Source organism: Bison bison, unplaced genomic scaffold (genome assembly GCF_000754665.1).
Source record: "Bison bison bison isolate TAMUID 2011002044 unplaced genomic scaffold, Bison_UMD1.0 scf7180017864180, whole genome shotgun sequence".
In the NCBI taxonomy this organism is placed as follows: Eukaryota; Metazoa; Chordata; class Mammalia; order Artiodactyla; family Bovidae; genus Bison; species Bison bison.
Genome location: NW_011494752.1, coordinates 2,282,830 through 2,301,499, shown reverse-complemented (window position 1 = coordinate 2,301,499; position 18,670 = coordinate 2,282,830). Strand labels below are relative to the sequence as shown.

General features: G+C 39.1%; 1 protein-coding gene across 1 annotated transcript; it reads right to left on the bottom strand.

Moving 5' to 3' along the window:
- Positions 1-9,179: 9,179 nt before the first annotated feature.
- Positions 9,180-15,283, bottom strand: KRT26 (keratin 26). The gene is made up of 8 exons (XM_010842594.1): positions 14,822-15,283; positions 14,085-14,167; positions 12,963-13,119; positions 12,166-12,327; positions 11,957-12,082; positions 11,116-11,333; positions 10,419-10,486; positions 9,180-9,680 (listed from the first exon to the last, which is right to left on the bottom strand). Exons 1-8 carry the CDS (start codon positions 15,260-15,262, stop codon positions 9,526-9,528), a joined length of 1,410 nt encoding a protein of 469 aa, XP_010840896.1. The 5' UTR covers positions 15,263-15,283; the 3' UTR covers positions 9,180-9,525.
- Positions 15,284-18,670: the final 3,387 nt, after the last annotated feature.

Below are 18,670 nucleotides of genomic sequence, written 5' to 3'. Positions count from 1 at the left end.
TCATTGTTCTGACACTTGTGATAAGTAGAATCCTACATTATTTGTCCTTTTGTGACTGGCTTGTTTCACTTAGCAAAATGTCTTCAGAGTTCATCCACGTGACAGCATGTATCAGATTTTCCTCTCTTTCTAAGCCTAAATAATGTTCCATTGCATGTATTTTGTTTATCCATTCATCAGTCAGTGGCCACTTGGGTTGCATCCACTTTTTAGCTATTTTGAATAGTGTATAATGCAACTATGAACATGGATATATACATATCTGTTCCAGTGTTTGTGTACCCTTTTCATGGAAACATACCCCAAAGTAGAATTACTAGATCATATGGAAACTTTATTTTTAATTTTTTGAAGAAATACTGTACTATTTTCCATAGTGCTGCACTATTTTATATTTCCATACATAGTGCACAAGGATTTTAATTTCTCCACATCATCACAAACATTTGTTATTTCCTTTTTTTGATAGTAACCTTATCAGGTGGTATCTCATTGTAATTTTGATTTGCATTTCCCTAATGATTAGTGATGTTGGGCAGCTTTTCATGTCCTTGTTGGCCATTTACATATCTTCTCTGGAGAAATGTCTACTTAAGTCCTTGCCCACTTAAAATACCATGCTGGATTTTTTTTTTTTTTGGTTAAGTTGTAGGAGTTTGTTTTATATTCTGGATATTGACTCATTATCATCTTATTTTTAAATAGGTTGAATTAAGAGTTGGACATGATGGAGTGACTAAGCACACACATGCACACATCACTCTTCATTTTTCGACTGTGATTATTTTATCTAACTTAAGGAAGTGATTAACTCTACGATGTCATAAAAGTGTCTTCCGGTAATATACTCGAAACATTTTGCCTTTCACATTTAAGGCTTTGGTAGTTTGGAATAATTTTTGTATATTCTGTGGTATATAATCAAATTTCACTTTTCCAATATGGATAATGATTTCAGCACTGTGTGCAGAATAGTGTCACCCTCTCCCTGCAATGCCATGCCATATTGTCATAAAGAAACTGTCCAGTGCCTCAATAAGTCAGGAAATCAAAGTCCTCAATAAAGCTCTGTTTAGGTGGGGATTCAACTGTTACTATTTTTTGGTCTGGTGCAGAAACATACCGTTTTGGTTACCATTGCTCCATAATATAACTTGGTATCTGGTAAGGCAAGTATTCCTTTGTTCTTATTTGCCATCAAGTCAAATATTCCTTCTGTATTGTTCTTTCATATAAAATTTAAAGCCTGATTCTCAAATACAATAACAGCCCAAATTTGCTTGGAATCCATAAAGCTATTTGAAGAAAATTGACATCTCTGTGATATTGTGTATGTCTATCCAAAAAGTTGAATATTCTTTCCATTTATTTAGGTCTTCCTTAATGTTCTTCAGTGAAAAGGTACAGATTTCTTCATAATATGCTTTTGCATCCTTTTTAAAGAACTATTTCCAGATACTTATCTAATATTGCTAAAGATATCTTTTAGAAATCATGCTTTCTGGACAAATTGTACTAAGAAATGCAATTGATATCTGTGTAGTGGGTTTGATCGACTTTACTACAGTCAGTTTCCCCTCGCCCCAGTTTAAAAATTTTATTTTTTTGGTTGTGCAGTACACAGGATCTTAGTTCCCTGACCAGGAAGTGAACCTGGACCTTTGATCATGGAAGCATGGAGTCATAGCTATTGGATCTCCAGGAAATTCCCACCCCCCAGCTTTTATTTATTAATTTTCCCAGTTTTATTGAGAACCAACTGACAAAACTGTAATGCATAAATTGTAATACAGTATTACAGAATTGTATTACAATTGTGAGAAATTATTCTCACAATCAAGTTAGTAAATGCATTTATCACCTCATATGGTTACCTTTTTTTTTCTTTTTGGTGAGAACATGTAATATCTGCTCTCTTGGCAAATTTCAAATATTCAGTATAATTAACAGTATAATTAACTTTAGTCATTATGCTACACATTAGATCCTCAGAATTAATTCATCTTTTAAGTAAAATTATGTACCCTTTTTCCTCCATTCTCCAGTCCCTGGCAACACCATTCTACTCTCTGCATGAATATATGATTTTTTTTTTAAATTGGAGGATAATTGCTTTTTGACGTTGTGTTAGTTTCTGCCATAAAACAACAGGAAAATATTCTTGATAGAAACAAACATAGCAGTATCTATAGAATAAAATGTTAAAGTCCTTCCTTACCTTCCCCTCTCTTTTGTCTTCCCTGCTTTCTCAGGAAACTGCAGTTTACCCATTCAGATGTTTTCACCCTTCCAAATGGATTTCTATTCATTTGCACACATACACAGCATGTAAAAATACACATGCTATCTGTGAGTCTTAAGTGTTAAATGTGTTGTTCTGTAACTTGTTTTGTTCACGTTGCATAATATACTTTAGTGCATGGATGGGTGCCCAGTGTGGATGAAACCGTTGGCTGACCCTCAATTTTAGCTGGGCAATAGCTCGCCACAAGAAAGACTACTATCTCTAGCTTTCTTTGCAGCCAGCTGTGGCAATGTAATTAAGTAGCTGATATGATGGACAGGGAGGCCTGGTGTGCTGCGATTCATGGGGTCTCAAAGAGTTGGACACGACTGAGTGACTGAACTGAACTGAACTGATGATGTAAGCAGTATATGTGGCAAGTTCTAGAAAACTTTAAGAGAAAGCAGACACACATCTTTTGTCCTGTCTTCTCCATTTCCTCCATCCTGGTTCAGGGTGTGATGGCTGCGTATGAGGGTTGGAGGGTCGTCTTGGACTGTGAGCTGGCACCATATCCTGGGTATGGCTGAGTGGAAAACTGAAAGGAATATGGGTCCCAGAGGATGCCCTGAGGCACAAAGCTACCATCCACAGCCCTGATTAGCCTACTTTTGAATTTTTATGTATGAGAGAAACAAACTTCTATCTGTGTAAAGTCATGTTATTTTGTTATTGTTACTCAGGGCCAAACCTAATATTAAGTAATTTGTTTAACCACTGTCTTATTTAGGAACTTTCAGATTGTTTCCTACTTTTTGCTGTTATTAATAATGCCAGACATGTTTTCATTTTTCTTTAAGGTAGAATTCTTAAAGCTTTTTGTTAGTTCATTTTAGCTAGATTTGTTGAGGTTTAATGTATGTATAATAAAATTCATTCTTTAAGCATACTCTATGAGTTTTGACAAATTCATAGTCATGTAACACTCACTACAATCAAGATATAGAAAGTTCTGTTACTCATCCCTCAATTCCTTTGTACCCCTTTGTCATCAGCCTATCCCCACAGCCCCAGCTCCAGAAAAACACTGATCAATTTTCTATGTCTATAGTTTTGCCTATTCCAGAATGTCATGTGAATGGAATCATACAGTATGTATCCCTAAGTCTGACTTCTTTCACTTAACATAAGACAACTGAAATGCATTCACGTTTGAGTCAGCTCATCAGGGCAGTGGGATTCTGCTAGAAGCCACCCATGGAAATGATGAAAACCTCATAAATATATCCCACCATGTGCAACTGAATTTTTTCTCCACTTAAAGTGACTCTATATTCATATGCCTACAACAGATCAGTTCATGCCTACTAGTGCGCCTGATTAACAGCACCTTTTGCTCCCTCTCAGATGTTACATTTGGATAATAACAATGGTCCCTTTATCTTAGAATGGCCCTCAGAATGCTTGTGGATATCCAAACACCACCAGATCTGAGGGAAACTGATGATGGAAGGGACGTTGGCATGGAAACAGACAGCAGATTTCACCAATTGGGGTAAATTATTTTAGTTTTGCAAATTTTACAAAAAGTGGCCATATAAACCTAATTCTAGGGCCCCCTTTGTGCCCTTGTGCTAATGAGGGCTCTTGAAGGGTATGTGTCATTAGTATCATGGTACTTCCTCCTCTGTCAGTCACTGTGCCCTCAGCTTCATCCTTCAGCCCAGTCCTCCATCATAACCTGGTTCTTCTGAGCCTTGAATCTCTCTTGGATTTTATGAGGTTGACTAGTTCCAGGAACATGCATTTTGTTGTTGTTATTGAGGCTTCTTCTGCCACTTCCTTTCTTCCAAATAAAAAAAAAAATCCACCTTTGTTTCTTCTCTTATATTTTTCTATCTTTTTGGTTTTATACATTTTTCATTCTTAAATGGGGTATGGGGAGGAAGAAGAACCTACATGTTCAGTATGGTGTGTTTTCGGAAAGAAGATGGCAGTACTCTGGCTGTACCATGGTTGGGTGTAGCCTCAAATTGGTCACATTCAAGACTATGACTCTTGCATCAGCCCTTGGGGCTCAGGGAACATCTGAAATATCTGAATCGGAGACAAAATAGGGCCTTTCAGATGTTCTCAGAAAGTTCTAATATAGCACAAAACTGTATCTTGCCTGTCTGTGTTTTTGCTGTCCTTGTAGGACTGAGGAGGGAGATCCTGCCTGGTTCCTCCATGCTGAGTTTTACTCCAGAGGCCATGAGCTCTCATTGGTCCTGATTTTTCAAGGCAGTACCTTCTCAGCCTGTTCTGTAAAATATTTGTTTCCAAGGGCCTGATGGTGAAATGTCTAGGACATATTCTGTTAGCCAAGGTCTGGATGATGGATGCTGGACAAGGTTTGGTAGTTAACAATTAAGAGTGCCCAATGAAAGTTTTAGAACTGGATATTGAATAACAGACTGGTTCCAAATTGGGAAAGGAGTACGTCAAGGCTGTATATTGTCACCCTGCTTATTTAACTTATATGCAGAGTACATCATGAGAAACGCTGGGCTGGATGAAGCACAAGCTGGAATCAAGATTGCTGGGATAAATATGATATCCTCAGATATGCAGATGACACCACCCTTATGGCAGAAAGTGAAGAAGAACTAAAGAGCCTCTTGATGAAAGTGAAAGAGGAGAGGGAAAAAGTTGGCTTAAAACTCAACATTCAGAAAACTAAGATCATGGCATCCAGTCCCATCACTTCATGGCAAATAGATGCGGAAACAATGGAAACAGTGAGAGACTTTATTTTCTTGGGCTCCAAAATCACTGCAGTTGGTGACTGCAGCCATGAAATTAAAAGATGCTTGTTCCTTGAAAGAAAATTATGACAAACCTAGACAGCTTATTAAAAAGCAAGACGTTATTTTGCCGACAAAGGCCGTCTGCTCAAGGCTATGGTTTTTCCAGTGGTCATGTATGGATGTGAGAGTTGGACTTTAAAGAAAGCTGAGCACCGAAGAACTGATGCTTTTGAACTGTGGTGTTGGAGAAGACTCTTGAGAATCCCTTGGACTGCAAGGAGATCCAACCAGTCCATCCTGAAAGAAATCAGTCCTGAATATTCACTGGAAGGACTGAACTGAAGCTGAAACTCCCATACTTTGGCCACCTGATGCAAAGAACTGACTCTTTTGAAAAGACCCTGATGCTGGGAAAGATTGAAGGCAGGAGGAGAAGGGGATGACAGAGGATGAGATGGCTGGATGGCATCACCGACTCAATGGACGTGAGTTTGAGTGAACTCCGGGAGTTGGTGATGGACAGGGAAGCCTGGCATGCTGCAGTCCATGGGGTTGCAGAGTCAGATATGACTGAGCGACTGAACTGAACTGAACTGAATGAAAGTTTTGGAGATTTGTTAACTATTGATATCAGTGTTTTACCTTTTTTTTTCACTAAGACTGAATTCTTAGAAATGTGGATGAGTACTTAAGTTTTCCAGCCCTCATACTTATGCTTTCCAGAACTATTAGCTAAAACCATGCATTTTGGGATCATAACTTAAGTTTGTATTAAATATAAATCTGTCTTGTTTAGAGAGACAAGTCTTTTTATCTAAATAGGAAAGAGGGGATATAGAAAAGTGGAAGTTAGATTTTGTTTTTGGAAAGAAGAACACTCTTTAGAACAAGGAGTGACTAGCACTGGTGGTCGCAGACAAAGAGGGTCCAACATTGTGGTATTAAGATGGTGGATTAGCCAGGTGTCTTGAGAGAGCTGTAGTTGTGGCTCTAGTCCTCCAGTTCCTAGAAGATGGAGCCTCTGGATGACCCTGCTAGTCAGAATGAGATGGTAACAAGACATAATGAAGTAGCTTGCAGCCTAAGAGAGAGGATATCTAGTGACCAGGACTTAATAAATATGGAGACAGAGAAGGTTGCTGCTGGAAAGGAGCTGGAGATGGGTGGTGAACAGAGAGGAAAAGAATACATCTGTGCACACAAGAATCTGTTGATGATGGACATTCCTGGATGGCAATGGAAACTTAGTGTGAAATAGAATGTGCTTGGGGGAAGTTATTGATTTTTTCCTGGTCAATTAAGACTCTGGTCAGCGAGGAAGAAAGGGAGATCTGAATTTGAATCTATCCCCCACCGCCCATCATCTGTGTAACTCTGGGGAAATTGCTTAATTTATTTGAATGTTTATGCCTTTTATGTAAATAAAAATAATAAAAACACTTACCTTATAAGCCTTTATGAAGATCAAAATGGTGAATTCACAGAAAGAAAGATTAAAGCACAGTCCATAAATGTAAGACATTGGTATTCAATTCAGTTCAGTTCAGTCGCTCAGTCGTGTCCGACTCTTTGCGGCCCCATGAATCGCAGCACGCCAGACCTCCCTGTCCATTACCAACTCCCTGAGTTCACCCAAACTCATGTGCATTGAGTCGGTGATGCCATCCAGACATCTCATCCTCTGTCGTCCCTTTCTCCTGCCCCCAATCCCTCCAGCATCAGAGTCTTTTCCAATGAGTCAACTCTTCACATGAGGTGGCCAAAGTATTGGAGTTTCAGCCTCAGCATCAGTCCTTCCAATGAATACCCAGAACTGGTCTCCTTTAGGATGGACTGGTTGGACCTCCTTATAGTCCAAGGGACTCTCAAGAGTCTTCTCCACCACCACAGTTTAAAAGTATAAATTCTTCGGCGCTCAGCCTTCTTCACAGTCCAACTCTCACATCCATACATGACCACTGGAAAAACCATAGCCTTGACTAGATGGACCTTTGTTGGCAAAGTAACATCTCTGCTATTTAATATGCTATCTAGGTTGGTCATAACTGTCCTTCCAAAGAGTAAGCGGTATTATGGTCCTGCAATTGAAAGTACTTTTATTTATTTATTTTTAAATATAAATTTATTTATTTTAATTGGAGGCTAATTTCTTTACAATATTGTATTGGTTTTGCCATACATCAACATGAATCCACCACGGGTGTACATGTGTTCCCCATCCTGAACCCCCCTCGCACTTCCTTCCCCGTACCATCAAAGTACTTTTAACCTAACCCAATCCAACTCTACACCATTGAACTTATGACTTCCATTACCAAAATTGGAGCCCTTCATCAGAAGAAGATCATGAAAAAGGTAACGTCTAGCTGTAGCTACAGTTCAAGAAACTATGCTGGGGCAGAGGTCAACTACTTATGTGGGAGTAGGAAACATAGCAATCAAAATGATCTTTGAGACCTGGGGATGCAACCTTAGTGTGGCTTAGCACCTAGATATGTTGCAGTTGAGAAATATCAATAACCTCAGATATGCAGATGACACCAACCTTATGGCAGAAAGTGAAGAGGAACTAAAGAGCCTCTTGATGAAAGTGAAAGAGGAGAGTGAAAAAGTTGGCTTAAAGCTCAACATTCAGAAAACGAAGATCATGGCATCCGGTCCCATCACTTCATGGGAAATAGATGGGGAAACAGTGGAAACAGTGTCAGACTTTATTTTTTGGGCTCCAAAATCACTGCAGATGGTGACTGCAGCCATGAAATTAAAAGACGCTTACTCCTTGGAAGGAAAGTTATGACCAACCTAGATAGCATATTCAAAAGCAGAGACATTACTTTGCCGACAAAGGTCCGTCTAGTCCAGGCTATGGTTTTTCCTGTGGTCATGTATGGATGTGAGAATTGGACTATAAGGAAAGCAGAGTGCCGAATAATTGATTCTTTTGAACTGTGGTGTTGGAGAAGACTCTTGAGAGTCCCTTGGACTGCAAGGAGATCCAACCAGTCCATTCTGAAGGAGATCAGCCCTGGGATCTCTTTGGAGGGAAGGATGCTGAAGCTGAAGCTCCAGTACTTTGGCCACCTGATGCGAAGAGTTGACTCATTGGAAAAGACTCTGATGCTGGGAGGGATTGGGGGCAGGAGGAGAAGGGGACACCAGAGGATGAGATGGCTGGATGGCATCACTGACTCGATGGACGTGAGTCTGAGTGAACTCTGGGAGTTGGTGATGGGCAGGGAGGCCTGGCGTGCTGCGATTCATGGGGTCACGAAGAGTCAGACACGACTGAGCGACTGAACTAAACTGAATGTGAGACACTTTAAATTCCACATGGTATATATACCAGTTGGTTAAAACCCTTTAGTGAGAGACTTCCCTGGTGATCCAGGGGTAAGACTCTAAGCTCCCAGTGCAGGGGGCCTGGGTTTGATCCCTGATTAGGGAACTGGATCCCATGTGCTGTGACTAACACAGTGCAGTCAAACAAACCAATCCTCCCCCTCCCCCCTCCAAAAAAAGCCAAAACAGCCTTTGTCATTCACATTGGAAATCTAGGTTATTGCAGAGCTCTCTGCCTCATCACTCATATGAAATAAACTTTTATATCCTAGAACTTTGTTGCTGTCTAGACCCAGCTGCACTGTCTGAAATAACTTGGTTAGTCTATCAGGCAGGATCTTATGTGTAGGAGGATATGAGTAAGATTGAGAACCACCCCAGTCAATAAGTAACTAAGTGCAAAATGGAAAACAGCTATCGAGAGTAACAAACTAACATTAGCCGATCACCCCTGCATTCTAAAGAAAAGACAGCGAAAGTAAAGTCGCTAAGTCCTGTCGGACTCTTTGCAACCCCATGGGCTGTAGCCTACCAGGCTCCTCTGTCCATGGGATTTTCCAGGCAATAGTCCTGGAGTGGATTGCCATTTCCTTCTCCAGGGGATCTTCCCAACCCAGGGATCTGAACCCGGGTCTCCTGCATTGTATGCAGATGCTTTACCGTCTAAAGCTCAATCAGTATCATTTTCTATTACATCCATAGCAGCTCAAACTCAAAGAGAACCAGTCATTTACAAAGTTAATGAGGGACAGATTTGGGACCAGAGGTTAGGACTGGCATTCTTTGCAATTCATCCTGTCAGGAACTGGAGTAAATACGACCACATGTGAAGCACTTAGTTTTATTAGCATATCCTTAGTACTGTGACATTGAGACCAACTGTGGAAATTCAAAAGCTCAGAATTTATCAAAAATCACTTGGAACAGAAACTTGTTAATGAAGAGGCAATAAAGATTCCACCAAATGCGAGCAAAAACCAGAGACAGAGCAAGATTTTTTTTCCTATTCCTGGGAAGGATGACATACAAAGAACCTGAGAAAGGGAAGAGAAGGAAAACATCTTCTAACCCTTTTATTTTGAAGAACAGAAATGAATGGTTTCCTTGGGGTTTTGGTCAATAGGATTTTACAAAAGAAGACTTTTTTTTTTTTTTTTTAAAGAGCATTTCCCCTCATTGAGGGACTTTAGAAGGCAGTCGTTGCTCCATTGTAATATTGCTTATTTTTGAGGATTTTTCTTCAACCGAGTGGACCCTTAGTGAGAGGACACTGCCAAGCTGATCAAGTTCCCCAACCACTGTTTTGACAACAGCTTCTTCTTTTGAGTCTAAAATAAAATAAATGCAAGCTTAGTACTCATTCTTAACAGGTGGAAAGGTATTTAGTCACAATGGGTATGCTCGTATAAAACAGTTTGCAGAACTTCCCTGGTGGTCAAAATGGCTAAGACCGCTGCTCTCAATGCAGGGGGCCTGGATTTGATCCCTGGTCAGGGAGCTAGATCCCACATGCTGCAGTTAAGACCCAGCATGGTCAAGTAAATAAATACATAAAAATATTAAAAAACCCAAACAGTGTTTGCGAGTTTGCTGAAAATTGAGATGTAATACTCAATACCTGTGCTTAGCAAGGCCTAAGACTATCTTTGTTATCTTTTAGAACAATGGGTGTTTGAAAACATAAGTGAAACATGCATTAAGAAGTATCAGGCAGGTATAGGCCTGGAGCAAGTAATGTCTTGTTTTAAATACCAACTTGCCCTGTTTTTGTGGTTTAAAATAAAGTTGCTTTTCTAGAAAAACATTGAAACTGGGGAAATAATAGGTTATAAGTAAGAAAAATGTTGGGGGAATTGATTTCCCATTTCAGTAATTTCATAAGTTGACCACATCTGTTCTACAGGAACATGAAATATGAATGTTAAGAGCTGATACCTTATCCTTTCATTCACTAGAACTAAATTTATATACAGTTTTACTTAGTTTCCAGATAAGTGACTTATTTAATACAACTGCTGGAGTTTAAAAGAGTTATTCCAAGTTAAAAAAAAACAACCCTCTTATACCTTTGACTTGATTTTCAGAATTTTTGGGCCCACGCCCTTCTGATTTGCAATATGTGGACTTGCTTTTTCTGTGAAGAGAAAAGAAAATTACTGCAGTTTTCTGTCATTAGGGAGCTCATAAATAACTATGAATGGGGAATAAAAGTTTTGGAGTGCTAGTTTCAGTTGAAGTTCTAGTTTCAAATATGGCTTCAACATTAGTTGAAGGAAATGAGATCTCCAAGATCTCCAAGATCCCCTGGAGAAGGAAATGGCAACCCACTCCAGTAGTCTTGCCTGGGAAATCCCATGGACAGAGGAGCCTGGTGGGCTATAGTTCATGGGGTCTCAGAGTCAGACATGACTTAGTGACTAAGCAACAACACAACGGGGGGTTAACCAGTGAAGCCACAAGAGTGTGTTATTGTAAGAGATATGCTCCAATGCTCAGTCCCAGAAAGCAGTTTTCCTCCTGGATTGGAGTCTAGGCATTGCTCAGTATTCCATATTTAAATGTTCTCTACAGTACTAGGTATAGATACTTTACATACTAAGAGATTGGGTTTTGCTGCCTGTTTTCATGTCGTTTAGATGCAGTAACAAATTGCTAAGTGATGCTCTTCAGAGCAGGAAATTCTAGGATACAGTATTGGTTTACACATACACTGAGAAAACCCAGCCTATGTGTGATTCATGTTTTTCACAAGTTGATATTTACCTTCCTTCCCCATCTATTAGTTTGCAATACATTTCAATTTCTTTTTCTAAAAATATTTTGACATCGAGAAGCCTTTCGTGCTCAAGCTTCTGGCCTTCTGTTTCCATCCGAATCTGCTGGAGTTGGTCCTCTGTTGCACCAATCTGCTCTTGGATTTGCTGGAGCTGATGGCAGTAATTGCTTTCAGTCTCAGCCAAGGAGCATTCGTAGGAATGTTTCTGAAAGAAGAACAAAGCACAGCTTGCACGTGTAACAGATAAACCACATGTTCATGCTTTAAAAACATTCTCAAGGTGGAAAGAAATATTTTGTACAAGGGCTAAATCTTTCCCCTTGAAAATCAACATTAGCCAAATTAAAACAATTTTTGCTCTCCATTGAAAAAGCTTCTTGTTTTTCCTTCTTCAAGTTTTGGGATTGGTGAATCAGAAGTAATATTTATAGAAAAAATGCTTGATATATAATATGTCCATGTCTATTTAATACATTTTAGTGAAATATAATTAGTTATATATATTCAGTTATATGTTAGTATATATACATATATACATATGGATTCCCAGGTGGCTCAGTGGTAAAGCATCCACCTGTCAATGCAGGAGATGCTGGTTTGATCCCTGGGTTGGGAAGATCCCTTGGAGAAGGAAATGGCAACCCACTCCAGTATCCTTGCCTGTAGAATCCCATGGACAGAGGAGTTTGGCGGGCTATAGTCCATGGGGTTGCAAGAGTCAGACATGACTTAGCAACTAAACAACAACACACACACACACACACATATATATATGTATGTATTTACTTAATACACACACACATTCAAGTCAAGATGACGCCTACGAACCATGGCCATGAGGGACTGAAGTTCTATTTCCAAGGTTTGCAGGTTGCGCTTCAGTTCCATCAGCTCATTTCTGGCTGCCGTAGCAGCTCCCGCATCGTCAGAAATCTGCTGATGCAGCAATGTGCTCTGAAGCGTAATTGTCAGATAGGTTAGTGACCCGCTTGGTGGTCTCCTGAACAAACCCTTGGCCTGTGATTTGCTACATGTACCTTCTCGTTAAACCAGGCCTCGGCATCTTCACGGTTCTGTTCTGCCAAGTCTTCGTACTCAGCCCTCATGTTGTTCAACAGAACAGTGAGGTCCACTCCTGGGGCTGCATTTATCTCCACATTCACGTTCCCCCCGGCCGCACCCTGCATGACTTTCATTTCCTGGAAAAGCTATCTGTATTAATCATCAAGGTAGACTTAAAGAAAATTATTAAAGTATAGTTGATTTTGGGCTTCCCAGGTGGCGCTAGTGGTAAAGAACCTGTCTGCCAGTGCAGGAGATGTAAGAAACATGGGTTCGATCCCTGGCACAGGAAGATCCCTGGAGAGGGAAATGGCAATTGCCTTCAGTATTCTTGCCTGGAAAATTCCATGGACAGAGGAGCCTGGCAGGCTATAGTCCCTGGGGTCGCAAAAAGTCAGCCATGACTGAGCTCACACACACACACACACACACACACACACGAGTTGATTTACAATGTTATGTTAATTTCTTCTATACAACAAAGTAACTCAGTTATACGTACATACCTACAGATTCTTTTTCATATTCTTTTCCATTATGGTTTATCACAAGGTATTGAATATTGTTGCCTGTGCTATACAGTAGGACTTTGCTGTTTATCTCTCCTGTATATAATAGTTTGCCTCTGCTAATCTCAAACTCCCAGCCCATCCCTGCCTTCTCCCCCTTCCCTCCTGGCAATCACAAATCTGTTCAAGGTAGACTTTTGATTGAGATCCACAGTGGACTTGAGGAAGGGCATCAGATACCACAGGAAGCCAGGGTTCCTTACCTCCTGGTGATTTTTTTTGAGGCATGTCAGTTCCTCACTGAGTGCTTCACATTGTATCTCCAGGTCACTTGTACAAAGAGTCAGCTCCTCCATAACTCTGTGAAGACCGTTGATGTCAGCCTCAACACTCTGGTTCAGAGCAAGCTCATTTTCATACCTGGAAGGTTATTAAAATGCTTGAGAACTATAATCATAGGTAGGTGCAAAGCATGACTTTTCTAGACGTTTCATATACTAAAGGATACCGATGTTCAGTACATACCCCTGAAGCAGATGATGATAGCAAAATGATGAAACACTTTGGAACACCTATTGATTTATGAATATTATTTTGGAGCTGTTTCTTCACAGTTGACTTTTGGCATCCCATGTGCTTAACAGTAGAAGAAAAGTACTCTTTAAAATTTATGCTAGCTTTAACCTAAATGTCCATAGCAGAGAAATAGATAAAGAAGATGTGGTACATATATATGATGGAATATTATACAGCCATTAAAAAGAATGAAATAAGGCCATTTGCAGCAACATGGATAGACCTAGAGATTATCATCTTGAGTAAAGTAAGTTAGGCAGAGAAGGAGAAATATTGTATGCCATCCTTCATATGTGGAATCTGAAAAAGAATTTACAAATGAACTTATTTACAAAACAGAAACAGATTCACCTACTTAGAGAACAAACTTATGGTTGTCAGGGGGGAATGATGGGAGGAAGGGATAGTTAGGGAGTGTGGGATCGACATATACATACCACTATATTTAAAATGGATAACCAATAAGAACCTACTGTATAGCACAGGGAACTCTGCTCAGTGTTATGTGGCAGCCTGGATGGGAAGTTTGAGGGAGATGGATACATGTATATGTATGGCTGAGTCCCTTTGCTGTCCACCTGAAACTATCACAGCATTGTTAACTGGTGATACTCCAATATAATATAAAAAAGTTTTTAAAAAGTTAAAAAAATAAAATTTATGCTAGCTTCATATCAGGGCACATTTAATCTCTTCAGTGATCTAGTCTGACTTTATAAAACCATGTTGGTTTTTAAAGCAAAAGTTATGTTCTTTACTCCAATGTAGTATTTTTACTTATTATAATTAATTACTTTATGTTTACCTACTTCAGCCTGAAGTCATCAGCAGTCAGTCTGGCATTTTCATTTTGTAGAGCAATGCTGGCATTACAGGTAGTCACAGAAATAATCTAAATAGGATAGATGGTGCAAAATGTTAAGTCCAAAAGTCAAGGGAGATTCCAGATCTCATTGTGATTCTTATCTTCTTAATCCATAAAACATCTATTTTAGTATCATTTTTTCCTATTTTAAAGAAATTTGGATTTTCTCCAGAGTTTAAGAGCCAAATGTAAACTTTTCCAATCACAGACAGTTTTATTACTCTTCATCAAAAAGTATGAGGTAATAAAAGATCAATGAAGCAATTCTATCTGTTTGGAAACAATTTCTCTTTCATCAATTAATTCTGCAAATTCTTATTGCCAGGCAGTGTGCCAAGCACTGGGAATGTAGAGTTAGCAAATTCACACAAATTTGCTAAGCATGTTTTCTATTACATCTTTTTTTTTTTAAGGTTCAGTTCAGTTCAGTTGCTCAGTCGTGTCCGACTCTTTGCGACCCCATGAATCATAGCTCGCCAGGCCTCCCTGTCCATCACCATCTCTCAGAGTTCACACAGACTCACGTCCATTGAGTCGGTGATGCCATCCAGCCATCTCATCCTCTGTCATCCCCTTTTACTCCTGTCCCCAATCCCTCCCAGCATCAGTCTTTTCCAATGAATCAACTCTTCGTTTTTAAGGTTATGCACACCCAAAGCCTGTAGTATGCATCTTTCTTACCTGCCTTTTGAGATCTTCAGTGACTGAGAAATATTTACTACAGTCATAAGTAAGTTGTCGGCCAGAACCAGGCCCATATTTCTCATACCAGCCCTTGATTTTCTGCTCAAGGTCAGCGTTGGCCTCCTCCAGAGTACACACGTGGTCCAGATAGGATGCCAGGCGGTCATTGAGGTTCTGCAGTGTCACCTTTTCATTCCCAGGGAGGAGGCCATGCTCATTTTCAAGAAAACCAGTACAGACACCACTTCCCAACCCTCCACCACCATGAGAGAAACTTCCTCTAGAAGAAACGCTTCCAAGAGGGCCAGAGAAGCTGCTTCCTGCTCCCAACCCACCGCATGCATTTCCAGCCCTGAAGCCTGTCCTTCCACCAGTTAGCCGACCACTGCCAGCTGGAGAGCAGAGCCGCCTGGATCCACTAGAAAGTCGAAAAGACATGGCGACAGCACCAAACGACCCTTTCTCAGAGAGGAGCAAGGTCAAAAGACACCATCCATGGAAGTTAGCTCTGCTGGCCTTTTATAGGACTTAGTAGGTCATTTCAGCCTTAACTATGCCAATCTGTAATAAAATATTACTTGCATGCTAATTGTTGTTTTTCATAATTGGGTGATTTTTTAACAGTGTCCAGTCTGTAGGAGGAAAGCTGGCCCAAGGATATCTTTGTATACGAAAAAGGTGCCAGATACAGTAATACCAAATCATAGTTTTAAAAGTCAATATTACATATGAGTCAATGTACATCTTTTTGACCTCCGAAATATATTTTAGTTGTTTTTTCCTTCCAATATAACAAAAGATTCATAATTCAAATGCACAATGTCTAATGCTTTTATTCTATAAATACTTATGAAGTATTTTATTATTCATGTGTTATTGAATGTTTTCTTTCTTATTCAAATCAGGTGCTCTCAATATATAGTGATCCTTTGGTAGTGGGAGCTCTCTAATTGATTAAAAAAAAAACATAAATAAAAGTCCTGCAGAACTTTGCTTATCAATTTAACTAAAAATTAGTGAGTATGTGACATTGACAGAAAAATTACTTGTACTGAGATTTCTTGGTTTTGTCCAGGAACAGAATGTCTATTCAAGTAACTTCTGAGCCTCCAAATTGCTCATTTTTCTAATTCAAAAATATTGTTTAATGTTTTATAGTTTAAATGTATGTATTTAAGACATTATGAATTTTTTTGAGAAATGAGCTTCATGTTGGTGCGGAGGGAGTAAAATATATGAAAAAGAGGGGGATTTTCATCACTACTTAGAAAACCAATGATCATGGTACTCTAGATAAAAGATTAGTTGTCCTTGGTGAGCAGAGTCTTCCTCCTTCTGCTTTGATGCCCATGGGAAGTCATCCTGTCCGGTTGTTCTTCTTTTCCCTGTTGGGCAAATGAAAATAATAACGTTGAAAAGTCTCAAATGAATGTTGAGCAGTTCCAATAATTAATGATTACAACACAGTTGGATGGGCACAAACATTTTGTAAGTGTTAATTATTTAAATTATTATAATAAAGTAGGCATGTCAGATAGGGTCAGCTGTCCATCACTTAAAATGGTACAAATTGATTGGTTAACTGATTATGTGTCCAAATAGTTTTGAAACAGTAGTTTTTCTGAATAAGAGTTGTCAATGTTGTGGATAGTGAATACCTTTGAAAAACATCCAACATTATTGTTTTTAAATGATATTTGGTATACCAGAATCCATAAAAATCCATATTTTTTGACCCAAAGTATTTAAAGATAATTAAGGTAAAACTAACTGAGACCATTGGGACACATTTAGAACAATGTGTGATAAGAGATTCAGCTCATATTTAGAAACTTGGTACGGATTTTGTAGTGACCTGGTCAAAATTTCAACTTTTTTGTCCATGTTTCCCATGAGTAATACAAGAAAAACAGAGTGTGTTGTCAGTGTAATAGTTGATAAGTCTTGAGTTTCATGGATAACAGGTATTATGAGACTGCAAAGTGTTATTAACATAATCTGCTTATCTCTAGATCTTTTATAAATACTAATTAAGTGATAATCTTTTGTGTAATAAGGCAAGCATATATTATTAAAATCATTTTGAAGACAAGTTGGCTGTGAAGCTAAGAGGCAACACAGATTATAAAGCATTTCTATATCAAAGCAGGATTGGAATGTATGATGCTAAACTCAGTGAAACATTGTTATCTATTTACTCATAAGGGCAAACCTCTTGAATTTTTTAATCATAGATTTCCTTCAAACTAACAATTACTACAAAAGTTTAGACATGCTTTAGTCCTTTCTAGAAGTGGGGGACAGAGTTAAATATTCTAGGCTAGTTCTATCTATATATTTCTCCCTGACAGTGGTTATTTTATTAATGATAAGAAACGTGTATTCAGCTGCATATCGTTATCATTTCTTGAGAATCTATTGGGTATTAGGACATTCATTATATAATACACATAGTGTAGGTAGAATCCAATGAACAGTATGAGATGGTTGGATAGCATCACCGATTCAATGGACATGAACTTGGTCAAACTTCGGGAGAGAGTGAAGGATTGGAAGGCTCGGCGTGCTGCAGTCCTTTGGGTAATGAAGAGTTGAACACGACTTAGCAACTGAAGAACAACAGTGTAGGTACTCAAAAATAATTGAACACACAAACTTTGTTAGGCAGTTTTAATGTCTGCTTATTTCAGGATAAAGTTATTCCTTACATTATCTTATTCTAATGATTGGATGCTAATTTTTTCCTTGATAAATTTAGCATTTAATTTCAAATATGCTTTGGCATCTTTTGCTGTTGTTTAAAATTAACATTCTACATTTTTCCTAGCCAAGTTTAGAAAAGTGTGTTTCTTGAACACAGATAAAGTTTGTTTTGTCACCAGATTCTTAGTTTTTTTCTGAGAATCAGACTCTGGTGTGCTAATTCCTCTCATAAAATGGCTTCCCTGATTTGTTTGGGAAGGAGACTCTGATGACTGCTTAATCTCAGACTGATTGGAGTTAGGATGATTTAGTAGGTTTTTTTTTTTTTTTTTTAAATTCCTTTCCTTGCTGGGAGGTGGAAGCATGACGTTCTCACTAGCATGGTGTTATGTTGTAATTAAGCAAACAGACTCTGAGCCAGACTGCCTGGATTAGCATTCCAGCGACTCCAGTTATTAGCTGTGTGACCTTGGGCAAATTATCTAACCACTCTCTGCTTCAGTGTTCTTATCTGTAAAAAGAGGGTGTTAATATAATCTACATCATAGTGTTGTTGTGAGAATTAAATGCTTAGAGCAGACCGTGGACTTCCCGGGTGGTGCCAGTGATGAAGAACCCACCTGCCAATGCAGGAGACATAGGAGACTTGGGTTTGATCCTTGGGTTGGGAAGATTCCCTGGAGGAGGGCACAGCAACCCACTCCAGTATTCTTGCCTGGAGAATCCCATGGACATAGGAGCCTCGTGGGCTATGGGCCATAGTGTCACAAAGAGTCAGACACGACTGAAGCAACTGAGCTTCATGCATGTGCAGAATAGACCCTAGCACATAGCAAGTGTTCATTATCATTATTTTGATCTTTTTTCCCCTGGAAGTTGTGTTAAAAAGTCCTGGATATATATTTGGTTTCATTGCCTGTTGCTTTTGGTATCAAATCTGAGAAACCATTGCCAAGACCATGTCAAGAAGCGTTTCCTTATGTTTTCTTTGAAGAGTTTTATAGTTTCAGGTCTTGATATTTATGTCTTTAATCCGTGTTGAGTTGATTTTGTGAATAGTGTCTGATCAGTTCAGTTCATTCGCTCAGTCATGTCTGACTCTGTGATCCTATGGACTGCAACATGCCAGGCTTCCCTGTCCAT